The 23,812-nt window shown below is 38.0% G+C and overlaps 1 protein-coding gene across 1 annotated transcript; it reads left to right on the forward strand.

The window, feature by feature from the left end:
• Positions 1-1,588: 1,588 nt before the first annotated feature.
• On the forward strand, positions 1,589-23,139 carry LOC142452747 (amine sulfotransferase-like). The gene is made up of 6 exons (XM_075553970.1): positions 1,589-1,730; positions 5,210-5,418; positions 7,704-7,830; positions 10,542-10,636; positions 20,447-20,630; positions 23,018-23,139. The coding sequence occupies exons 1-6, from the start codon at positions 1,589-1,591 to the stop codon at positions 23,137-23,139; spliced, it is 879 nt and encodes a 292-aa protein (XP_075410085.1).
• Positions 23,140-23,812: the final 673 nt, after the last annotated feature.

Consider the following 23,812-nt stretch of genomic DNA (forward strand, 5'->3'; position numbering starts at 1 on the left):
TGGATTGCACTGAGCGGATAGCAGCGAATGCCATGAAAATAAAGCGGTGTCAATTACTCAGCACAAAGCCAACTGGCTTTCACTCAAACCACAGTAAATTAAAGATGATCAGAACGTCTATGGTTCCTCATATTGACAATCAGGAATGGATTTCTCTGGCAGGCAAAACTATAAACAAAGAAAAGGCTGTGCAGGAGTTTGTGTGCTTGTCTTTAGTCCGTGCGGTGGGGGGGCTCTGACAGCTGCTCTGACAAGGCACAGACCCGGGTGTGGGCACATCAGTGTCCTTCTCCAAACCTTCCTCTCTGATGGAGCCCTTTTGCTCCTCCCTCCTACAACCTTCCACCCTCATGAACACTTGATAAATGATAAATGACTATTATTTTCATATTTTACACCTGTCCACTTTTTAGGTAGTTATGTCTTTGATTTATTTTTACAACTAAAAAACTTTGCCTTCCACAAGATTTCTATTATATTTCTGATAAAACATTTTCTGTTAAAGTGGGTGAAGGGTGACATTGGACAGTGTAAGATATGACAAAATAATAATAATTTATAAATTATCAAGGGTTAATGAGGGAGGTAGGAGTGGGGAGGGAGGGGAAAAATGAGGAGCTGATTTCAGAGGCTCAAGTAGAAAGCAAATGTTTTGAGAATGATGACAAATGTGCCTGACACAATCGATGGATACATGGATGGATGGATGGATAGATGGATGGATTGTGATTAGAGCTGTAACAGTCCCCAATAAAATGATTTTTTGATGTTATGCATACATGGACACCAAATATTCATCACTTATTCCCAATTGTCATTATTTCTGAATCATACAATTTCCCTAGAATGTGAATACATCTTGATTAAAGATGTAATTCTGTTTTTTTAAAAAAATTTCTGTTAAAATTATTATAACAATTTTTACAAATAAATTGAAATATTTATGGATAACACTGACAAGGTCCAACGTGTCAAACATGCTATTAGACATGCAGAGCATGTTCCACAAATCCAGTGATACAGTGTAACACATCCCATAGCCTCAGAATATTATTTCAGAGAAAGCAGATTATTCATGCTCTGGAGAAAACAGCCAGTGACTAAAGAGTGTTCTATAGATATGACAATGTAAACAATGCAAAATACTAAATGAGCCCCTCTATGGTAACGCGACCCATACCCTGCCCTCTGTGTCTAGACTGCTCGCATCAGGCCATGGTTCTGTGCTCTGCTGCCTGGGAATCTTTGAGCAACTTCTGCAAGTCTCTGTGCTTGATTTCTTCAGCCATGTGCTTGAAGTTATGATACCCTTCTCAGTGGACTTTAAGGAAAGTTGTTCAGTTTGTTAGGATCTCAATTTCCCATCTATAAAAGAGTCATAATGACAATATGTACTTCATTGGCTTGCTGTGAATGTTAACTGATTTGATATTTGTGGAATGTTTACTAGGTAAATGAGTTTAAATGACACAAGACATTTAAATGTTGCCTGGCACATACTATGCATTCAGTAATGATTGTTAATCATTATTATAAAATGTTAAGAACATGAAGATAATGTCATGTTTTTACTTGTAGGTGAATAATTATGGAAGATGCAGACTCTTACTTATTTACTTTTAAAGGCTATAATTTTGAGCGTTCTCTGATTGATGTTGACCAATTAGAAAATCTAGATGATTTTGAAATTAGAGATGATGATGTCTTCATAGTCACATATCCGAAATCTGGTAAGTTTGAGAGCGAGGCCTCTGTTTCTGTCTTTATTCTGATTTGTTAATACCTGTGAACAAGTGCCTTTCCTAGAACAAGCAACCTATTTACCTGTTTGGATGCCATCTACAAAGTTCCCAGTTTGAAACCAAGAGATGCTACTTAGGAAACAGTCAAAGCATTCTCTTCTCCTTCAAGAGTTCCGGTGTCAGAAAGCTACAGAGGCAGTTCTACTCTGCCCTTAGGGTCTCTGAATCAGAATCAATTCGATGGTAGTGAGTTTTTTGTTTATTTCATTGTGTGACTGTTACTGGAGGAACTAGAACTCCTCCATTGGGGTTTCATAAACCATAAACTTTACTGGAGCACAGAACCTCATCTTCCTAGAAAAACAAACACAAACCTTGAAATCATACGCAACTCTCTATGATGGAATTCCTGGTCAACCGTCTCTAGTTCCTTGCTGAGATAATCTGTTGAAATGACAAGAAAAGTCTTCATTGTTATGTACTTGTCATTTAAAAAGTAAATCATAGGTTGCTTGGTAAAACAGGTGGGTTTTTGGTTTCAAAGATCTAGTTGATATTATTTACATAAGCACATATGCCGGGAAGGCCATACTTTAGCCTGTTGACAGCAGTTATGGCTGAGAGTTGGCTTGTTAGCTGAGGAGGAGAAATTTTTGTTTGAAAAGTTTACACATGTAACCACTTCTTGAAGTCATGCTTCAAGGAAATGTGTTATTTCAAATTTCTAATGAGAACAACTCAAAAGTATTTTCAGTTGGGTGAATGAGAAACAGCAAAAAGGAAATGTATGCCTGGTAATTAGAGTATACATGCGAGCAGAAAATTAATACTTCTAAAATTAATTCATATCCTAATTCTGTAGTTCATTAATGTCAAGCAGAAGTATAAAATTGCTAGGACAGACTCCCAAGATAATTTTTCTACATAAATCCCTTGATTTCATCTCCCCTAAACCCCCTCTCTTTTCTCCCTGCACCCCAAAACCTTATTCTACTTGGTGTATCTATGGGTTGATCAATCCTGAGTTTTCATCTAATGAGAAACATTTAACACAGCTTCAAGAGAGTGGCCTCCAATGACATGACATCTCTGAGCTACATCCTAATATTGACCAGCAAAACCCAAACTGGACAATACAAACCAAAGATATAGACAGTTTTAGGAAACCAGATCAAATCCAGCATGCATTGTAGGGGATTCTACTGACAAAATTTTACCTGTTCAGATTTATTTCTCTGATCTTCTATACTTATTTTTCCAAAGCTCTCTGTTTAGTAACCACTCTCCTTCCATCCCTCACTGTAGATAGAGGGAATTCTCTGGAGACGTATTTCCCATGTAGTTGCACAAATGAATCTTGGGCCCCCACTGTTAGCTGTGGCTTTCTGTACACAGGGTTCTCACAACACAGGCTCTGATACTAGCCCCTTCCCCAACTCCGGATCACCTCTATGGTTTACCACACTTCAGGACTGATGATGGTTTGATCCCTCCATGTGGACTTACTTGACATTTCTCTGAGCTAGCTGCTTGTTTGGAAACAAGCCTTTAAGACACCAGATGTTGTTTTAGGCAGAGCAATATTAATCCATCCGATTGAACAATATGGTGACATATTTCCTGCAACAGACAGAACTTGAAAGAGCACCCTGTAGTCTGAGGTCACTGGACTAAAACCACCTCAGAGGTAGTATGCCAAAACACAAAAAACAAAACAAAACAACAAACAAAGAAGAGAAGAGAATTGCATAAGAAGTCATACTCACACATTGCGATTGAGTAGATTCTGACTCATAATGAGCCTGTAGGACAGAGTACAGTTACCCCTGTGGGTTTCAGAGATTGTAAATCTTTGGGGAATAGAAAAACCTCATCCTTCTTCCAAGAAGTAGCCAGCCTGTGGTTCCGAAAGGCTGTTGTGGTTAGCAGCCAAACACATAACCCACCAAACCTCCACCCCCTTTTGCATAGAAAGTCAGGGAGATTAAATAGGGAGGATGCTTCTTGGTGATGGTGTCACCAGGGCGTTAGAATGCAGCAGACCTAAATAAACTCTGTGAATATATAGCACTAAAGATAATCATTTGATATGGAAGCGTGGTAGTTTTTTAAATCTCCCCATAAAAGTGTCATAAAAGTTCATCTCTAAGCGGTTTCACTTTCTTTTAAAAAATGTATTCTCATTGGAAAAGTATGCTTTTTTCCTATCTATGCAATCAAAAGTATTTTATTTAGTCTTCTTAAAATTTTTATTTTACTTTCTTAATTGGGAGTTAATAATTTATCATTCCACAGTCCAGTCACATGAAACAGTGTTGTACCATCGCTCTCACATTCTGTTTCCAAACATTCTTTTCCTTCCTGGACTCCTTGACATTGTCTCCCTTTTAATGATCCTACACCATCACCACACTTACACCCCTGACCCCCCCACCCCCCCCAAAAACAAAGAAAAAATGCTATTCTACTTGCTCTCCCTGTGGCTTCATCAATCCTGGGTTCCATATACCAAAAAACAGAAAAACACCAATTCCAAGTTAATTCTTAGCAGTTTATTAGAAATCATCTTCATGTTGAACCAAAAAATGTACCAAACTGACTGCATTGAGTTGATTTCGACTCTGGGTGAGCTTGTACAAAGCAGGGAAGTGTTTACAGGAGTAGAAAGTCTCATCTTTCTCCATGGGAGTGGCTGGTGGGTTTGACTTGCTGACCTTGCAGTTTGTATTCAAAATCTATCCCAGAGAGCCACCAGGACCACTGCCCATTAACTAAGTATTGCCTTTGATGTGCTCCCCCCACCCCACGTACTAAAATATATCTAATTGCTTGAGTATGCAATATTATTTTCCACTTTGACTACAAGAAAATAAGAAATTTGTTTTATCAACTTATCTGTTGTATTTCTCTGATCAGCCCCTCTCCTGGCAGAGAGGGTGGGCTGAGAGCTCAGGACACTCAGCACAGGATCAGGGTCGCTCTGGGCTCACGTTTCACTTTCTTGAGATGTGTTTCCTGACAGCTGGATTCTAGCATAAAGCTCTCAAAAAGCCTTTGGCCACTAGACACTACTGTGAGGATATTAGCTCTCTCCCTTGCCCCCCTTTTCAGCCTCTTCCTACTTCTTTCTCTCTCCCTGCCTCCCTCCCTCTCTCTTTTAGGTCTTTGGAAGGGTCACTACAGAGGTGAGATAAAGTGTGACCCTTGTGGCTCAGGAAGGCCATGACAAACCTTTTCCAATGGTGAGTCCTCCTTCAGCACAGTGTGAAAATTGGAAGTAGATTTGGGTTGAATTTTTACAGTATGAGTTGTTGGCTAGGAAGTAAAGCTGGACTTGTTAACTCCTCATAACCACTTTCACATTTGTTCATGGTGTGGGTGTCCACAAATCCAGCAATAAATTAATAAGTAAAGGGTGGTGGGATGACTGTTTACAGTGTTAAAAACAAGACAATTTATTTTTACAGGTACAATCTGGACTCAGCAAATTTTAAGCTCTATTTATTTCGAGGATCATCGGAACAAAAATTCCCACGAGGACACATTAGCCAGAATACCTTTCTTGGAATATAATATACGCAAAGTGGACTTTTCCAAGCGCCCATCTCCTCGCCTCTTCGCTAGCCACCTTCCCTATTATATAGTTCCAAAGGGTTTGCAGAACAAAAAAGCTAAAGTATGTCATAAAAATTGCTTATGACTTTCCCCCCAAGATGTCTTGTTCCCTCACCTTCTTCATCCACATTCTCCCAAATGTTCTAATGATTCTATTTTGACGATGTTTCCTCACACTTTTAAACATTATATTTGGAATTTTAGGTATTATTGGAAGTATTTTAAGTATTACTTAAAAGTATAAGTTTTACTTCATTTGGACCACACCCATTTGGTTTTTCCATGTAATTATAGAAATGACTTTCACATAAGCACTTAAAATTATTTTTAGTGCCTTGATAATGTTTCGTTTTGAATTGTATATAAAATATTAGAGGGGAGCTAGGTTAAAGCAAATGTATATGTTGTATTGTAACATGCGTTCTTCTAGCACTTTGAATTTTTCTATGCTGGCAAAGAGTTTTTCTGAGAGTGAAGCTTTCAGGTGTGTGGTTGTCGAGTATTGGTAGTATGACCTACTTTTCAAAATATACTGTATCTCCTGAGACTTCTTCAAATAGCATATAAAGATCTCTCTTCATGAAAACATTTTCATGTGAATGGAATGATCAATTTGTTAATATGCGAGGTAAAAATTTTCTTCTTGAATACCTTTAATTCATTATGTTTTTAATAAATTGAGCATCTTTCAAAAATAATTTTTGGAGGCTCTTATAGGAATTGAGGATCATGTATATGTTTCTAATCTTTTAAATAATGATATATTATCATTATATGCTTCTTAGCATTTAAAAAAATAGTTCCTCTATTTTCTAGTTTCTATTTTAAAATCTTCAACATTGTTAGGCTATGAATAGTCTTAGTATAGTTTTGGTAATATTTTCATAGTGCATACTTTCTGTTTCAGTTTTTTTTCTGTCCAAGTGACTTAAACATTTTTAATTTCATATGCTTATATTCCTTTCTATATTAGAAGATTTTTCCTGGTACTTAGTATCATGGCACTATCATCAGGTACAGATGTTGCAAGAATTCTAGACTTTGGAATTTATTATAAAATTTTTAATCATTTTATTGGGGGCTCATACAAATCTTATAACAATCCATTCTTCCAAACATTTTGTCAGGAGCATATGTACATTTGTTGACATCATCCTTCTCAAAACATTTGCCTTCTACTTGAGCCCTTAATATCTGCTGCTCATTTTTCCCCTCTCTCCCCACTCCCTCCTACCTCATGAACCCTTCATCATTCATAAATTATTATTCTTTTGTCATATGTTACACTGTCCGATGTCTCCCCTCCACCTTCTTCTCTGCTATCTATCCCCCAGGGAGGAGGCTATACATAGATTCTTGTAATCAGTTCCCCCATGTGATAAAATTTGCTAGATAAAAATAAGTATATTATCTGTGATACATTAATTTACACATCATAATTGTATGTAAAACTCAATTAAGGGATTCACATTTTTCCTTATGTGTAAAAGTACGTGTATATTTGTCTCTTTAAAGTGCCACATCAAAATTGTTATGTCTGTAACTTAATTAATAGCACTCAAAATTTTTTAATCTACTGGACAGTAGTGAGTATTTGTGTGTGTGTGTGTGTGTGTGTTCACAAAATTCCTCTACTATTTCTTGGTCATTAAAAACATTTGTCATACTGTTTGTTCATTTGATCTGTAATTATTCTGAAGTTTTCATTCATATTGTCAACTATCTTCATTTTGCCTCATATTTTCTTATATGCCTTTTCTGTTCTTGAATTCATATTTTATGACCGATAACTATATCAATTGATAATTGTATCATTATCGCTTCCTTTTTTTTCTTCACTACGTAATTAGGTTATTCTACTACTTGTACTTTGGCACATATTTCTTTCAATGTTTTTGAATTTCTCTTCCAATGTAGTCACCGAATGAGAATTGTGAAGCCACAGGTATCGGAATATACAACTGTACAATTTGGTGTTATATACACATATTGACAACACAGTCCTATGAAGACAGTTCTGTGAACACAACTGGGGAGAGATCAGAGAATTCATGGAGGGTGGAATGCACAGGATTTTATTTTACTGCTCCCCGGCCTCCCTTCTCCTGCAAGCACACTTTAATGGGTGCTTGCAGAGGCCTATCTCATAGGAGATATTTTCATCAGATCAAAGGGATCTCAAATACTCTTTGCAACAGCAAAAATGGAAATAACTTAAATTTCCATATCTAGTGACTTGTGTAATATGCTATTGTACATTGAGGTAATAAAATATTATGCAGATGTAAAAATACCTGGGAGGAAAACTAAGGAATTGTTAAAATGATTATTTTATTCCCTCTGCAGATTATTTACATCTACAGAAATCCTAAGGATGTGTTGGTCTCATATTTCCATTTTTCACAATTAGTGACTTTATTAGAAGTTTCAGACACTATGGAAAAGTTCATGGAAAGATTTCTGGATGGAAAAGGTAACAATTTATTTGCTAATGCCTTTCTGAAATAATTTACATCAACATTTAGCCCAATTGTCATATTTCAGTAACATAATTGGGGTTGGAGTAGGGAGATCATTGAAGGTGCTTTCTCTGTTGCTGCAAGGACCTCTTTAAGGGGTGCTAAAGTCACAAAGGCATATATTATAGGAGCTAGTATCATCACATCATAAAAGAATCACGGAATTCCAGCAAGTTCTACTAACTCACCCCATATGGCATAAGATCAGAAAGAACAATATGAAAAGAAGAAATCCAAGCTACATGGAAGGTATTACTGAAAAACATGCTTCAGGAATTGATGGGATAAAAGTTGAAGTTTTCCTACCAGCTGGTAAAGCACTGGAAGCATTCACTCGTCCATGCCCCCAAATTTGGAAGATAGTTCCCTGGCCAACTGATTGGAAAGGGTCTATAGTTGTACCAATTTCAAAGAACTGTGACCTAAACCATTATGGAAATTATCTAACAATATCATGACTATCATATCCAAGTAAAATTTTGCTGAAGATAATTCACACATAATTGTAGCAAAACATCAACAGGGAGCTGCCAGCAATGTAAGCCTGGGTATAGCATATAGAGAGGGTAGAGCATATAAGGGATAATGTTGCACACATTATACATAGATCTTGCCTGAAAGTGGCAAAGGCATTTGTTTGTGGGTGAGAACAACTGTGGATTACATTGAAAAGATAGAATATTCTACAACTATTGATTGTACTCATGTTGAACCTGTATAGTGACCAAGAGGTAGCTTTATGAACCCAACAGGGGAACACTGTGCGACTTAAACACACGGCAGGCGGATATTTTCAGTTGTGTACTTTTACTAGACTTATTCAATCTGTGTGCTGAAAAAATGTGGAATCTGCATAAAGAAGAAGGTAGAATCTAGATTTTGGGCAAGTAACCTGTAATAGTCTGGTTTGTTCAAAGCAACACATGCTGATGATTATCAAGGACTGGATCCTTCAGTGTGAATTGATTGTAACTCAAGAAAAGAAAAAGTTCTCATCACTAGACCAATAGACAACATCATGCACTTGACCTAAGCTCTAATATTTTCAATCACCTGATATGCTTATGAATGTTGGAAAATAATAATGAAAAACACAGAAGAGTTGATGTATTTGACATATGCTGTTGGTGAAAAACTACGGAAAGTACTCTCAAGTTCCCTCCAACACCTGGTCTTACATACTTTGGATATGTTATCAGAAGGGACCCTTCCCAGGAAGTGGACATTCATGCTTGGTAAAGCAGGGAAAGACCCTCAGTGAGATGAATTGTCTCAGTAGCTCCAAGAATTGGCCGAAACACACCAATTGTGAAGATACACAGCCCTTAGTGTGTGGATCCTGTGTATTCAGGGTTGCTTTGAATCCAAAATAACTTGATGACCATTTAAAACTAACCCCAACATAGCCAGAGTAGAGTCTGTTGGTGGTTGAATGTTTAATATGCTCAGCTGCTGACTAAACATTGGAGGTTCAATTCCTCTCAGAGGCACTTTGGAAGAGGGACTGATCAATCCACTCCTGACATTAACTATTGAATTCTACTCCTCTAACATACACGGTGTTTCCATGGGTCAAAACCAATGTCATGTCGAAAATGTGTAATTTGTGTGCCTATCATGGATTTGCGGCCAGACTTAAATATCAGTTGTGGAATTTCATTGTACCATTGATAAATTTGGGTGACTTTCAGTCATTTCAGTTATCTAAAATTGCTCTACATATATTAGGCTAGCAAGGAGGAGGATAAAGAAAAACATGTTTTCAGGTAGAACTAAATAATAAAACAAAACTAAGGCGCAAGGCTATCAAGGTCATTCCAATTCACACTGACCCTGCAAGACGCAGTCCTTTTGGGTTCTTACTGGAGCAGAAAGCCTCATCCTTCCCCAGCGGATGGGGTCAAGCAGCTGACTTTGCAGTTGGCAGTGGAGCGTGAACCTCACCATGTCCTCAAGGCTCCTTACTTAAGGGAGAGAAAGTAGACGAGTGAAGGGCCTTCTCTCTTTTCCTGGAAACGTTTTATTATTTCACAGGCAGCCGGGGGGAGGATACTGGGGGCGGAGGCTCACACGTCCTTCATGGCAGCCAGCAAGTTGCTCAGCTCCTCTTGCTTCCTTTGCCTTGGATGTGTGTCCCAAGCCGTGCCTTGATGAACTGAAGTGCAGCTTGTCCCTGGACACCTTTAGCAGCTTGACGTCACTGAGTTCTTACTGTGCGCAGCTGGACGCCGCTGGGATCAAGTCCAACAAGAACTTGGTGTGCGGGGTGAAGTGACCACAGTGGCTGTGCCTGGATTTGCTCATTCTCTGGGCCACTTGCCCTTGTTGAGGCCATGGCCACAGAGGAGCGCACAACTCTGACCTAAACCCTGACCCTGTCGTGGAGGGATCCGGGTCAGGTAAGGAGTCTTTAAAAAAACACCAAAAACTTTAAAATAAGATCCTTGGCCAGAGAAGCTTTTTTGACAGAAAATCGCCACTGATTGCATGTGCTTGCTCCCCAAGTCACTGTCCCTTTTTAAAGAAGGAAATACAGCTGATCAATAGTGGGGGTTTTAGTATTTCTCAGAAAACCATAAAATAGAAAAACAAAACAAAAATATATACAGTTTATTGTTTAACAACTATTTTAATATCTTTGCCTTGTTATCTTCCTTTCCCACAGTGGTAGGAAGCCGTTGGTTTGATCACGTCCGAGGCTGGTATGAGCACAGACATAAATTCAATATTCTGTTTATGACGTATGAAGATATGAAGAAGGTAGGGTTGGGCTATTTTATAACTCCCCCCCACCTTTAAACCCCTTTATTTTCTTGATTTCAGTGAACAAAATTCTCCTAGTTCTATTAGGATCTCACTCTTTAATCCTTTGGAGACTTCTTTTGGGGGGCCTCTGATCACAATATAATTAGTATTTTCTCCCAGCACTGGCTTCAAGGTCATTTTTTGCTGTTCTCAGATTTTATATCACTAACTCCTCAATTGTAGGAATCAAGGCAAACCCAAATATCCAGAGCTTGTTGTTGTTGGGTCCCATAGAATCAGCTTCTCCCCAGAGTGAACCTATGCGCGCTACAAAATGCCCCCCTGACCCGTCACAATTACCCTCACAATTGTCCCCATGTCAGAGCGTTTGTTGCAGCCAGGGTGTCATTCCATCTTATTGAGGGCCTTCCTTTGTATCCCCACCCCGCAACTTTACTAAGAATGATGTCCTTCTCCATGGACTGGTCTCTCCTTAAAGCATGTGTGAAATATGCAAGACAAAGTCTTGCCATCCTTGCCTCTAAGAGTGCCAGACATAAACAAAGAGGGGGAGCAATGTGAGGCATTTGAACGAGAAGCCACTCCTATGATATGACAACGTATTGCCTCTGGTGAATGTTTGCACCAATTTGTACATCCTGGTTGCTTTATTAGTTAGACCATGAAAAATCATACAACATTTAAATACTGGTAAAGTTGCTGTAAGCGTAGTGTGTTAAAATTGAAACACATTTTATGTTCACCCTTTAATAGTCTCCAATTAATGTGTTATTAAACACTGTTTACTCATGACAAGTTGTGGGATGGCATCAAAATATCAGCCATGGAAAGTGTAAGGAGTTATTCGAAGTATGGGAAAAATTAAAAGACTAAATTAGATGTGAAATGAAACTTCATATTTGTTCTAAGATATAGAAAAGCTAAGTTAGATGTCAAAGAAACCTGGAAACTTGCTCTGGAATAGAACAGCTAAAACTATTGGGACAATGATGAGGTGGGTGAGCTGAGAAGAACATTTCAAAGGCTGGCTGTGGAAGAAATGGTAAACTCTCATAGCAAAATGTGAAAGGATCAAGAGTTAGAAAACCAAGAGGCAGTAGCTCATCAACATTTCTCATGCACTTTGGACATGGTATCATGAGGGGACACTCCCTGCAGGACACCAGGCTTTGTAAAAGGGGAGGTTTGTGGAAAATAGGAAGAGTGTGGAAGGGAGGGGTTGATAGGAGGCTACAGCAGTGAACTGAAACATCACAGCAAGTGTGGCCAGAGCATCCTGCGGGGTGATGTTTCATTCTGTTTTGCATATGGTTGCTCAGAATTGGAACTGAAGGACTTCCCCTACCAACAGAATTAATGAGAAAGAGACAGGTGTTAGGTTTTTGGATAATATAATTAAGTAGCTTTTGGTGCTATTCATGCAGATGTTAGTCATCACTAAAGCAGGATCCAGATAGTTGGAGATGATTATGGGATAATTTTGATATGTGGAGGTTGAGTTGATTTAGGAGCATCTAAAGTGGAGAAAATTAGAAACAAGTGGAAAATGCAAGACTGAAGCAGTGAAGAGACCTGAACAGAATACATTAATTACATCACTGCCACTGTGTAGAATATAACTGAAGCCATGATTGTGGTTGAAATAATGAATTCAAAACAGGGAGAAACGAAGAAATAAATCATAAAGGAAAAATGAAGAAGTACATCAAATCGCTTGGAAATTTAACCTTGACATGTTTAGGAAAAGAGAGTTGAACCCTTTAAGAAGGAAGAAAATGAACAATTGTACTGGAAAACAAAGCTGGAGTGTATTGTTGTCCAGAAAACATACAGATCATTTTGAGAAACATGGAATGAAAAGGATAATTAAAACTACAAAGTACAGAGTTAAAATAAAAATGTCCAATGAAGAGCAGTGGGTCGTGCTGCGGCTCGATTGTAACTTGCTGGGGATAATGTGATGAACTCCAACTCTCTCACCAGCCGATACATGTGACTTTCTTTGTAGTTTTCACTCAGTCTGGAACTTCTGCTGAAACCTGTTCACTTTTCGTGAGCCTGCTAGTATTTCAAACACCAGCGACATAACATCCTTCATTACAGTAACCCACAAGCCACCAAAGGACAGCAGACTGAGAGGTCAGTCTCCAGTGGAAATCCTGAAGGTTCCACAAACGAAATAGGGAAAGATGCAGGGGGCATCAAAAGAAGATAGAAAGGATAGAAAGAAGACACAGAGTCGCTACCAAAAAGAACTCGTGAACATTTAACCCATTTCAAGAGGCAGCATTGAAGCAAGTACCTGTGGTACTGAAGGAAGAAGTCCAGGACACACCAAAAGCATGAGCTAAAAACAAGGCTCCAGGAATTGATGTAATGCACACTGAAATGTTTTAACCAGCTGACGAAGCATTGGAATCCCTTACTTGTTTATGCCCAGAATATTGGAAGACAGCTGCTTGATCAGCTGATGACTGACAATGCTCTCTCATAAAATGACCATCATTTCTCTAACGTGAACCAGACACACATATAAACCACGTTATCTGAGTGGATTTTGGGTTTGCACATAATTCAGGTTCTAATCTAAAAACAGTTATTTATTAAGATATGACACTTACAAAGAGGTCACTAAGGATATGGATCCTATTCAAAACTGTGGTGACGAGACCAGATGGTGCCTGGCTATCAGAAAGAACAGCATCTTAAGGCTTCTCTTTAAATAAGTAGTCATCTGTGTGAGGCATCAGCTAAGTTCACCTGGAAGAAGCACACCAGCCTCTGGGTTGCAAGGTTGGTAAAACATAAAATTCAAATCCAAAGGTGGAAATGGTATCAAAGTCTTAAATTGAGAACACCTGGTTGTAGAAGGCTCTGGATGAGAGTGGACGCCCAAAATCTTTTCCACATGGTTTAAGCCTCCAAAGACTGCCCTCTGAGCATAGTTTAGTTATAACCTGTTTTCAAAGAGAGCATTTAAAATCCATCGAGGCAGATGCAGTTAGCTTAAAATGCAATACCTTACCTTCTGATCTCCTGTTTGACCAATTTTAAAATGGTTTCAGTTTTTAATATTTTCTGTTCTATGTTGTATTGAGATGTTTCGCTGTTCTGTCTAATCGTTGTTGTTTTTGCTTCTTGATAGCATATGCACCTAAAATTTTGTTAAAGATGAGCCAACAATATTTAAAGCAATACATTGAGAACAGCTAGATATTCAGACCGGATTTTGAGGAGAATAGGAAATAAGGGATTTCACTGATGTTAGATAGGTCTTTATTGAAACTTCCTCTGCTAGCTGCCTTTGCTCTGTCCCATAAGTTTTGGTACATCATGTTCTCACTCTCGTTGGTTTCTAGAAATTTCCTAACTTCTTCTCTGATCTGGGCCAGGACACACTCCTTTTGCAATAGAGAGTTATTCATTCTCTATTTGTTTGCTCTTGTTTTCTTCCTCTTCCTTTTGTTGATTTCCAGCCTTATGGCAGTGATCACAGAGAGAGCTGTATGATATCAATGTACTTAAATTTATGCAGATTCGCCTTATGACCCAGCATGTGGTCTAGCTTCAAATCTTTGCCATGTGGCTTGAAAAGAATGTGAATTTTTTATATTTGGATGAAGAGCTCTGTAAACATTTTTTGGGAAAAATAGTTTAATTTTAGTCTTTATCTCTCTGTCCTCCTTGTTGGCTTTCTTTGCCTTTGTTCTGTCATTCCCAGAGAGCGGTGTCTTGAAATCACCTACTATAATTGTTGAGCCAGTGATTTCTTTTTGCATCTTTTGGAGCATTTAGTTGTCATATTCAGAGGGTCTCTCATTTGGGGAATATATGTTTACAATGCTTAGTGGTTTTTTGTCTATAAATCCCTTGAGCATTATATAGTGTTCCTCCTTATCTCTTTTTATGGTTTGTACCTTTTTAAAATCATTTTTCAGGGGCCCATACAACTCTTATCATAATGCATACATACATCAACTGTGTAAAGCATGTTTGTATATTCATTGCCCTCACCATTCTCAAAATATTTGTTTTCCACTTAAGCCCCTGGCATCAGCTCCACATTTTCCCCTCTCCCTCCCCTTCCCCCCTCCCTCATTTATGAATTATTATTGTGTCATATCTTGCACTATCAGACGTCTCCCCTCATCCACTTTTCTGCTGTCCACCCCCAAGGGAGGAGGTTATATGTAGTTCCTTGCAATCCGTTACCCCTTTCTACCCCACCTGTGCTCCACCCTCCGAGTATCACCACTCTCACTGCTGGTCCTGAAGGGATCATCCACCCTGGATTCCCTGTGTTTCCAGTTCCTCCCCTCATCCACTTTTCTGCTGTCCACCCCCCAGGGAGGAGGTTATATGTAGATCCTTGCAATCCATTACCCCTTTCTACCCCACCCTGGATTCCCTGTTTCCAGTTCTTATCTGTACCAGTGTACATCCTCTTCTATAGCCATATTTTTACGGTGGAATTGGGATCATGATAGTGGGGTGGGGAGGAAGCATTTAGCAACTAGAGAAAAGCTGTAAGTTTCATCGTTGCTACGCTGCACCCTGACTGGCTCATCTCCTCCCCACGACTCTTCCATAAGGAGATGTCCAATTGCCTACAGATGGGCTCTGGGTCTCCACTCCACACTCCCTCTCATTCACAATAATATGTTTTTTTTTGTTCTGATAATGCCTGATACCTCATCCATTCAACACCTTGTGATCACACAGGCTGGTGTGCTTCTTCCATGTGGGCATTGTTGCCTCTGAGGTAGATGGTTGCTTGTTTACTATCAAGCCTTTAAGACCCCAACACTACATATTTTGTTAGCCAGGCACCAGCAGCTTTCTTCACCACATTTGCTTATGCACCCGCTTTGTCTTCAGCGATTGTGTTGCGAAGGTGAGCATCCTGGAGTGCCAGCTTAATAGAACAGTGTTCTTTCATTGAGGGAGTACTTGAGTGGAGGCCCAATGTCCGCCTGCTACCTTATTACACTAAATGCATACATATATGCACCTAGATCTATTTCCACATCCTCATATATAAATATATGTACATATGTACATGAATGTATTTAGACCTCAATAAATTCCCTTTACCTCCTAGCTCTTTTCTCTATTTCCTTTTACTTTTCTCTTGTCCCAATATCATGTTCAGTCTTCATTTGGGCTTCAGTAATTAATTCCTCTTGGTTACATTACGCTTGATCACACCGTACCAGGCCACCTACACCCTCCTCATCACCAATTTGGATCACTTGTTCTCTTGTCCCTGGGTTTGTTAACACCACAAGCTTTTCACCCACCCCCAACCTCCCATATACCACCCGGAACTGTTGGTCCTGTTGTTTTGTCCTCCAGATTGTTCATCCAGCCCGTCTAATTTAGACAGACCTGCAGAGATAATAACATGCACAAAACCAAGCAACAAAATACAACAAAACAACAAGCCAATGACAAAAAAGTAAAACAAAACAAACACAAAAGCAAGAAAGAAAAGCTGGTAGTTAGCTCAAGGACTGTATGTTGGCCGTTAGGAGTGTTTTCTGGTTGAGTCTGACGGGGCGCCAAGCCCTGGCCCCAAAGTCTATTTTTGGTATTTCCTGGGGACTTCCTTGCTCTCTTCCCCTTGCTGTTCTGTTCCACGCCTTTAGTATTTTGCCTCGGCATGGTGACCCTTTTGCATTTTTTTTAAAGCTTACCTCAGTGGACTCATGTTATACTTGTGTTTTTGTGCTTGGTTTACTGTGCTTATCCTGATTTCCTCCAGTTCTTCCCATGCAGCAATGTGCTTCATACATCTACCATTGCTTTTTAGTGATGCATAGTACTTGATTGTATGTATATACCATGGTTTTTTTAATCCACTCCTCAGTTGATGGAAATTTGGGTTGTTTCCATCTCCTTGCAGTTCTGAACTGTGCCACAATGAACATTGGAGCACAGATGTCAGGCCTTGGTTTGTTTCTTGCTTCTTCTGGGTATATGCCCAGTAAGGGGATAGCTGGGTCGTATGGTAACTCGATTTCCATTTGTTTCAGGTATCACCAGATCAATTTCCATAGTGGCTATACATACTAATGGTCCAGCAGGAGTGGATGTGTGCTACTGTCTCCCAACAGCCCCTCCAACACCTGTTGCTTTCTGATTTTTTTAATTGGGCTATCTTTGAGTGTGTTAGGTGGTACCTCATTGTTGTTTTAATTTGTATTTTTCTTATGGCTAAAGATCAGGAATATTTCCTCATATGTTTATTGCTCATTTGGATTTCTGCACCTGTGAAATTTCTGTTCGGGTCCTTGGCCCACCTCCTCAATGGGCAATTAGTTTTTTTTCCTCTTTGGAAGCTAAGAGAGTATTGTAGATTTTAGTAAAAAGACCTTTGTCTCATGTGTCATTGCTAAAGATGTTTCCCAGTCAGTAGGCTCTCTTATTATTCTCTTTATGATTTCTTTCAATGTACACAGGTGTTTTACCTTCAGTAGATCCCATTTGTCAACTTGTGCCTCCTCTGTGTTTGTGTAGTTCCCTATTTCTGTTAGTCTATGTATTCCCTGTGCCAAAGTTCTCAAGTTGGTCCCAATTCCCTCACTGATGGCCCAATAGTTTAAGGTTTATCTTCAAGGTCTGTGATCCACCTTGCGTTTCTTTTTGTGCGTGGAATGAGATAAGGATCTTGCTTCATTTTTCTGCAGGTAGACATCCATTTATTCCAACACCACTTGTTAAAGAGGGCATCTTCTTCCCATTGGATATTTTTTGGCCCTTATCAAAGGATCAGTTGTCTGTAGGCTGATAATTTTATGTCTGGGTTTTCAATTCTTTTCCAGTGGTCCGAGTATCTGTCATTGTACCAGTACCATGCGGTTTTGACAACTGTGGCTGTATAGTATGTGCTAAAGTCAGGTAAAGCAAGCCCTCCCACACTATCCTTCGTCTTGAGGAGTTCTCTGCTCATTCTGAGCTTCTTCCCTCTCCATATGAAGTTGGTAATCAGTTTTTCCATTTCTTTGAAGAAAGATGAGGGTAATTGTATTGGGATTGCATTAAACTTATATGGTGCCTTAGGCAGAACGTACTCTTTACTATATTGAGTCTCACTGTCCTCGAGCATGGGATATTCTTCCATTTGTTAAGGTCACACTTGGTTTCTTTTAATAGTGTTCTGTAGTTTTCCTCATATAGATCTTATGTTCTTTTAGTCAGGTATATCCCTAGATATTTCAATTTGTGCTTGGCTATTGTGAAGGGTACCACCTTTTTGATCTCCTCTTCTGTGGTTTTATCTGATATGTGTAGCAGTCTGATGGACTTCTGTTTGTTGATCTTTTATCCTGCCCCTCTGTCAAACTCCTATATTGCTTCCAGTACTCTCCTTGTGCAGCTTTGGAGATATTCCATATATAAAATCATATCATCTGCACATAACGATAGTTTCACCTCTTCCTCACCCAGACGAATACCTTTGATGTCTTTTCTTTGCCTTATGCTGTTAGCTAAAACCTCCAGCACGAGATTAAATAAGAGTGGGGACAAGGAATATCCCTGTCTGGTCCACTTTTCAGTGGGATTGTGTTAGTCTTTTCTCCATTGACTACCACATTGGCTGTTTGTTTTTTATATATACCTTGTATTATCTTGAGTAATTTTCCTTCTACTCCTATCTTCTCAAATGTCTAAAACAGGAATTGGTTTTGGATGTTGTCAAATGATTTTTCTGTATCTATTGATATTATCATGTGGTTCTTATGGTTTTTCATGTCAGTGATACTCGTGGTCTTTTGTATGTTGAACCATCCCTGCCTCCCTGGTATGAATCCCAAATTGGTCATGTTGGATTATTTGTTTTATATACTTTGGTATTATATTGGGAAGTATTTTGTTAAGGATTTTTGCATCAATGTTCATTAGGGATATTGGTCTGTAGTTCTCGATTCTTGTGGGATCCTTGCCTGATTTAGGTATCAGAGTTATACTAGCTTCATAGAAGGAGTTTGGGAGTTTGCCATCTTTTTCTGTGTTCTGGAAGAGTTTTTGTAGGATTGGTGTTAGTTCTTCCCTAAATGCTTATAGATTTCTCCTGTGAAGCCATCTGGTCCAGGGCATTTTTTTTTCTTGTAATCCCTTGATAACCTTGTCCATTTCCTCTATTGCAATGGGTCTGTTGAGATTCTTGACATCCTTTGAGGGTAGTCTGGGGAGGGATTTTTTCCCCAAGAACTTGTCCGTGTCTTCCAAGTTGTTGAATTCATTGGAGTACCATCCTTTGTAGTACTGTGTAATTATCCTTTTGATTTCATTAGGGTCTGTTGTAATGTCCCCTCTTTCATCCCTCATTCTTGCCTTTGAAATGTGTTTCCTCCTTTTTTTGGTTAGGTTTGCCAGCAGTCAGTTGATTCTGTTTATCCTTTCAAAGAACCAGCTTTTAGCAGTATTAATTTTTCCATAGTTTTCTTATTTCCCTCTCTGTAATTTCAGCCCTGATTTTTATTATTTCCTTTCTTTTGCTATTAATGGGATTGTCTTGCTGACTCTGCTCTAGTTGTTGTAAATTTTGTGCCAGCATAGCTGTCTCTTCTTTATTCAGGTGTGCCTGTATTCCTGTGAAATTTCCTCTGATAACTGCCTTTGCTGTGTCCCATAAGTTTTGGCATACTGTGGTCTCACTCTTATTGTTTCTAGAAATGTCCTAATTTCATCTCTGATCCTTTTGCAATAGAGAGTTATTCATCCTCCAATTGTTTGCTCTTGTTTTCTTCATCTTCCTTTTGTTGATTTCCAACCTTATGGCACGTGGTCAGAGAGAGTTCTGTGTCATATTAATGTGCTTAAATTTATGGAGATTCACCTTATGCCCCAGCATGTGGTCTATCTTCGAATATGTGCCATGCAAACTTGAAATAATGTGAGGTTTTGGTTTTTTTTTGGATTGGGATGAAAAGCTCTATAAATATTTATCAGGACAAATTGTCTAATTGTAGTACTTAGATCTCTAGCCTCTTTGTTGAGTTTCTTTTCCTGTGATTTCTCTTTGTCAGAGAGCGGTGTATTGAAGTCACCCACTATATTTATAGCAGCTTTGATTTATTTTTTCGTCCTTTGGAGTATTTGGTTGATGTATTCAGCGGGTCTCTCATTCGGGGAATATATGTTTACAATGCTTAGTGGTTCTTTGTCTACAGTTCCCTTGAGCATTATATAGTGTCCCTCCTTATGTCTTTTTATGGTTTGCACTTTGAGGTCAATTTTATCCGAGATTAGAATTGCAACCCTGCTTTTTTTGAATTGCTGTTTGCTTTGTATGACTTTCTCCAGCCTTTGATTCTCAGCCCATTTTTATCTATAGCCTTGAGATGTGTCTTCTGTAGGCAGCAGATTGATGGATTGTGTTTTCTAAGCCAGTCTGGTAGTTTTTTAATGTCTGAGTTCAGTCCACTGATATTCAGGGTTATTATCTCATTCTGTGGACTCTGTGAGGTCCTCTGATACTTTTTGTGTTTGGTGTTTTCCCACCTTTCTTTCTTATCTGTGTTTTGTGCATGTGAGTGTGTGTGTGGTTCATTCTTGAATTCTTTCCACCCCTAAGTCAATGCTATCTTGGGGTCCGTTTTTTTCTTTGTTGTCCTCTGGGTTGGGTTGTTCTAAGTGGTGTTCTCCTATTTGTACTAGGTGAGTGGGTTCTCCTGTCCATACTGGTTTGGCAAGGATCTGTGTCAAATTTTATATTTGACAGTTAAAAATGAATTGAAATTGTTATTCTCTAACTCATGCAGAAGTTGACTCGTTTCTCGTGCCCATAATTTCTTTTAGGATCTTAGAGGATCTGTGCTAAAAATCTGCAATTTTCTTGAGAAAAAACTGAGTGACGAGGCAGTGGATGCAGTCGTGAAAGTGGCCACTTTTCAGAACATGAAGTCTGATCCACAAGCAAATTATAACAAAATCCTTAAAGAGGAAATTGGAACAAGAAAAGACGGACATTTCCTACGCAAAGGTGATGTCCAGGAAATTATAGAAGCAAAATTATTTAATTGGTCCTTGAGTCCTTGGTCCATATGAGAATTAAGAATTTTTTCCAGTGTTGTTCTGTAAGTGATACTGGCCTTTGTATTCCTATTGACTATCTCAAGTTCAAACTCAACATGGCTCTAAAGTGTGTTTCAGATTGTAACACACCTTGTGCATTGAACCTGAACTTGGGCCTATCTAATCAATACTAGTTATCTTCTTTCTAGACTATGTGATGTCATTCTTTAAAATTTACTAGCAATACTTTAGCACAATATAATGGATATATATGAATGGAAGAAGGGTAGGTCCAATTGTATTTTTATGAGTCCAATTTTTCATCATAAAGAGTATAGTGATATAAAAATACCCAATTTGTTATAAATTCAGCGATTCTACTTATTGAATAACAGGAAAAAAGTTTTTGTTGTACATCTAATGTGTACAAGAAATTATTTTTAAGAATGAATGTATTTTCCTGCATATTCATACCCATTAAGTTCAAATAATTTATTTTAAACATGGTATTGTATGTAATTCTAAAACAGAATTTGTATTTCTGTATTTCATATATATTTTATTCTTTGATTTTTTCATAATGTCATATTGATGGTAATTAATGCGTCGTTGTACTTGGGTAAGTTAAAAATAGTTCTGCTAGGGTTCTAGTTCTTACATGTGATGGTTTATTTGAAACTAAATATTTGAATATTTCTTAGTGATTAGTGAAGGATGCATAAAAATTTCTCAATACTATACTTCTCTTGTTCTTAAGATTTTGCCTTAAAACCATAAGTTCTGTTCAAACAGTGACTTCTGAGATAATCTGTCAGTCCAGGTTAGTTCAAGGCAGAGAGGTCCTCTCAGAACTGTGTGGTGATTGTTTTATAGCATTTCAAATGAGAAATATTGGTAGACTTTATCCAAGGAAATAATAATAACCACCGAAGCTTATGTGGGAAAAATTGTAGCAAATGGGAAATAGATTTGATGAGAGAACCTTTTCCATTGTAATCACACATATGCTCATATTTTGAAGATATCAAGGGTTTCACTATGCTAATTTCATTTAGCCATCTTACTCTATCCTCCCAAGTCCCCAATCTTGTTGCTTCAGAATTCTTTTGTTCACAAACTGAAAGAACTGTAAAGGAACACGGTTAAATTTCCTCGAGGTTGCCCAAAGTGCTGTTTTGATGTGGTGTAAGTCAAAGAGCGAGAGTTCCTGGGCAAGGGTTAGAGAGAATGAAATAGTACCTTGGGCTTGCATAGACCTGGCTGAAAGATGTGATGCGCACCAACTGCTCAGAGCTTGATAATTTTGTTTAATGAAGGTTTCCATAATTTTGTAGCAATACATATTGACTTATCTTCATAGCAGGATGTTAATAGAAATTTCCCCAATATTAAAAAAAATTTAAATGCTCACTTTTCCTTATTTCTGTGCAAGGATCAGTTTGAACCTTTGAGCCACTCTGTCGAGAAAAGATATGTCTGTTTCCATAAAGATACGTGACTTTGGAAACCTTGGATCAGTTCTATTCTGTCCTAATGGTCATCATGGGTCAAAATTAACCAGAAGACAGTGGGTTTAAAGGTTAGGTTTTATTATTAACTTTTCATTGTTCGGCTAAATCAAACGATACAATTTTACGCCCACAAGCATTTTCTTATTGCTGTAATTGACAATAAGAATGTATACAAAGGAAACCCTGTTAACAACATATGCTAAACGACTGGACTTCACTTGAAAAATAAATTCATGTGCTGCTTAAACTTTCTATAATGTATAGGATCCTCTTTGTAACCTTCACATTAACACTTGACCATCTTTAAATTTTATGATCTTTTATCAATTTAAAGATGAATAAATATATTACAGGCTTATTTTAGGATGTAAGTATTCTGCCGTACTTGTGTTTGATGGGGGGAAGAGGAGGCTTTCAGCTCCCATAAAGAGTCACAGTCTCAGAAACCAACAGTGACAGTTCTACCCTGTCCTCCAGGGTTGAATGAGTCAGCATCAACTCATGGGCAATGGAGGCTATACTGCTTGATACATAGTGAAACTGGGGGAAATCTCTTTATGTATATTCATGGTTTATTTCTTCATTTCAGTAAACATCAAATTTCAATGATATAACTAGTGCAAGCCTAAAAGAGATGAACGTAATCTATACTATACTTATGGTTTTAGTCCATTCCTAACAGCGTTTCTGGAGTTATTGTCACAGAAGAAAAGATGAAAAATCAAACCACTTGGAAAACTAACTGATATTTGCTTGGCCTCGAGTAGATTCAAGTGGGTTGGGATGACGTTCCTCCTTTGCATTTTACATTGTCACTAGCTGTGCTTCATGTGTTATCTGCTAGGTACCATTGGAGACTGGAAAAATCACTTCACCGTGGAACAGAGTGAAAGATTTGACAAGGTCTTCCAGAAGAAGATGGAGAATGTTTCCTTGAAGCTCATCTGGGATATAAATGAGGAGTAGAATTCTAACTACAGTAAAAATTAATCATAAACATCTACTAATCAGAAAACACACTTATGTGTTTCTTATGTAAGAGCTATTTTAAAATTAATCACTTTATTATTTTAAATGACAATACAAGTATATTCAGATAATTGCCATGAGTTTGAATTTTATCTTTAATTTTAAAATTAAATTATAAATTTAAATTTTAAATTCTCAAAGTTTAAATATTAAAATGATTTTGGAAGTCTCATTCTACTGATTTGTAAAAATAGAAAACATACAGGATGAACTTTAAATGTTTTGAGAATTTTTTCTGTAGTATGGATAATTACATATCCACAATTAAATCCAGGACCAGTTAAACATTAAAAGTAATTTCACCTTGTTTAGTTTTAATTATTTTTCTTCAAAATCACTGTGAATGTGAAAATGGGGTTGCTAGTAGAGCAAATAAAGAACTCAAATATAAATATATGTTCATTATGATAATTTAACATCACAAAGTTTGCACAAAAAATCAGATCAGACAGGGAAAAAATGGATTAATTAATTAATTATTCAATTACTTAAAAATTTGGATATAAAATGTATCACACATATAGAAACCCTAAAACTCAGACTTTGCATGTTGGTCTGGGTAGAGTAGCGAAACAAATTCATAGGCACTCATGTGTGTATAAGAAAGAGG

This window comes from Tenrec ecaudatus, chromosome 7 (genome assembly GCF_050624435.1).
Source record: "Tenrec ecaudatus isolate mTenEca1 chromosome 7, mTenEca1.hap1, whole genome shotgun sequence".
NCBI classification, from domain to species: Eukaryota; Metazoa; Chordata; class Mammalia; order Afrosoricida; family Tenrecidae; genus Tenrec; species Tenrec ecaudatus.

Excerpts from the sequence above, each read along its gene's own strand:
- LOC142452747 (XM_075553970.1), top strand. The coding sequence starts at position 1,589 with ATGGAAGATGCAGACTCTTACTTATTTACTTTTAAAGGCTATAATTTT. Across the intron at positions 7,831-10,541 it reads AAGATTTCTGGATGGAAAAG|TGGTAGGAAGCCGTTGGTTT; the intron begins GTAACAATTTAT and ends CCTTTCCCACAG. Across the intron at positions 20,631-23,017 it reads CGGACATTTCCTACGCAAAG|GTACCATTGGAGACTGGAAA; the intron begins GTGATGTCCAGG and ends GTTATCTGCTAG.